Source organism: Nannochloropsis gaditana (genome assembly GCF_000240725.1).
Source record: "Nannochloropsis gaditana CCMP526 unplaced genomic scaffold scaffold075, whole genome shotgun sequence".
In the NCBI taxonomy this organism is placed as follows: domain Eukaryota; class Eustigmatophyceae; order Eustigmatales; family Monodopsidaceae; genus Microchloropsis; species Microchloropsis gaditana.
Genome location: NW_005803878.1, coordinates 55,405 through 57,580, shown reverse-complemented (window position 1 = coordinate 57,580; position 2,176 = coordinate 55,405). Strand labels below are relative to the sequence as shown.

The window sequence follows — 2,176 nt, the reverse complement described above, 5'->3', positions numbered from 1 at the left end:
CTAAGAGTGATGTCAGAAGGAGTGAATGTGACGACGAGAAAAAAAGCATACAAATGCGCCGCGAACACAATATTCCAATCAGCAATTGATTGCCCTTGTTGCGATCACCACATTTAAATTTCTTCTTGTCTGCATGCCTGTCCAAGGAAGGCGGTGAGTATGACTGGCAGAGATCCTAGTATTCCATAAGAGTCGAAGGAATGGTGCGGGTGGCTGAAAAATAACAGTAGATGTGTTTTTGCGAGGCCATACTAGAAGGTTGAGACATCTTTGATTTCACTTCTTTTTACGATGGCCATTTCCATCGTGTACTGCTCCTTGCCACTCCCAGCGTACATACTCCTGACCAGGGGCGTGAAACAAGATCATACTGCTTTCATGTAACAACCGTATCGATATCTGTGGGAAACTGTTCATTTTTCTTTTTAAATGATTACATTCTTTCATTAAAATCGCCGCTCTTTCCATCGCCATGGACAGCGGGTCATGTTGCGGCGACTGGAGGCGAGGAGGACTGTACTCGGAGTGCTTTGGTGCTTTTTTCTTGCGGTGTCTGTTGGCACGTTGCTCGGACACTCCTCTCGAGGATTTGTGGATGGTGCCGCTTTTCGGAGAGGTAAAACGTACAGTGTACGAAGGAGCTTCTCAAGCGCCCCACAAAAGTAAAGTATGGAGAGACGCATCAACCCAACCCTACCGTGTCCTTTTCGTACTCCACCGCCACATCTGCCAAATCCTCCGCTCCTAATAGGATCACCATGCTCCCACGGGTTTTCCAGCGCACCCGTGTTTCCTTTACGTCCGCAATTCCGACGCCTCCTCGCAGAGTCGTCGGCTCATGCCCCCTAGCGGCGTCTTCTCAAAGCGTCAATCGCGAGGAGGTTAATACCACAACCAGGAAACCCTACGCCACGTCCGTCTCGAAAGAAGCGACAAGGCATGCACACGCTCCCGTCGACGACACAGCAACGTCGACAACCTCGGCTGGTGCAGCCGGCGTGTCAGGTGTCTGCGATGACCCCGGCAAAAGCAATTCACAGCTAAGTTCCGATTCGTTCCCGGAGGATATAGTGGCACATTTGGATAAGTATGTCATCGGGCAAGAGGAGGCCAAAAAAGCCACGGCCATCGCTATGCGCATGCGTTGGCGTCGAAACCAGCTCCCGGAAGATTTGCGGGCGGAAGTGACGCCCTCAAATATTTTAATGAAAGGACCCACCGGGACGGGCAAGACCGAGATTGCCAGGCGTCTGAGTGCACTGGCCGAAGCCCCATTCATTAAAGTGGAAGCCACGCGATACACGGAAGTGGTGAGTGAAGCAGCGGGTGGCTGTTTTCGTCCGGATAGAGCCACGACAAGGACCATGGCAACAGTCACCGTCTCACCCATGCCCTCCCCCCTCCTCTTCCTCTTTCCCTCCCTTCCCCCCTTCCTCTTTCGCTCCCTCCCGTCAGGGTTTCGTGGGCGCCAACACCAGCGACATGATCAAGGGACTCCTGGACAACGCCGTGCGCCTAGAGCGGGAGCTGGAGAAGAAGAATGTGGCGGCGGAGGCCCACGCCAAGGCCGAGACTAAGGTCCTCGACCTCCTCAAGGTACGTCGAGCTCCCTGCCCTCCCTGCTTCCCTCCTCCCTGCTCTCGTCCCCTTTATCAGACCTCCCTCCTCTCTTACCCTTTACCTTCATCCTCTTGCTCAGCTCTTCCTCTTTCCCACCCTTTCCATCCTTTCATATCTTCTCTTCCTGCCACCCTTCCCTCCCCTACATACATATACATACTATCTTGTCCATCCCTCTTCATTTTTTCTCTTTCCCTCCATATCTCTCTCACGCCCTCCTTCCCCCTCCCTGCGGTTTCCTCATTCTTCCCTCCCGCCTCTCCGCGGTTAATTTCTCCCCCTCCCTCCTTCCCTCCCTCCGCCCCTCCCTCGTCCATTTCTCCCTTCCTTCCCCTCCTCCCTTTCCCTCCCCCTTATCCAGCTAGGAAATCCCAAGGGTTTGAGTTCCGAGCAACAACAAGACTTAAGGAGCCGTTTGCGTGGAGGCGAGTTCGACCATTACACCGTCCGCGTCCCCCCCCGAGAACCCCGGTCGCCCTCCTCCCCTTCCTCTCTCCACCCCCTCTCCGACTTGTTGGACGGCTTGGACCTGGGGAACATCAATATGGGCCAAGGA

At 54.2% G+C, this 2,176-nt stretch overlaps 1 protein-coding gene across 1 annotated transcript; it reads left to right on the top strand.

Moving 5' to 3' along the window:
• Positions 1-746: 746 nt before the first annotated feature.
• On the top strand, positions 747-2,176 carry NGA_0547400 (heat shock protein atpase subunit; the record flags this gene model as incomplete). Its single annotated transcript, XM_005855899.1, has 3 exons — positions 747-1,310; positions 1,456-1,596; positions 1,982-2,176. Coding segments are annotated over exons 1-3 (888 nt in total), but the record flags the coding sequence as incomplete, so codon positions are not given.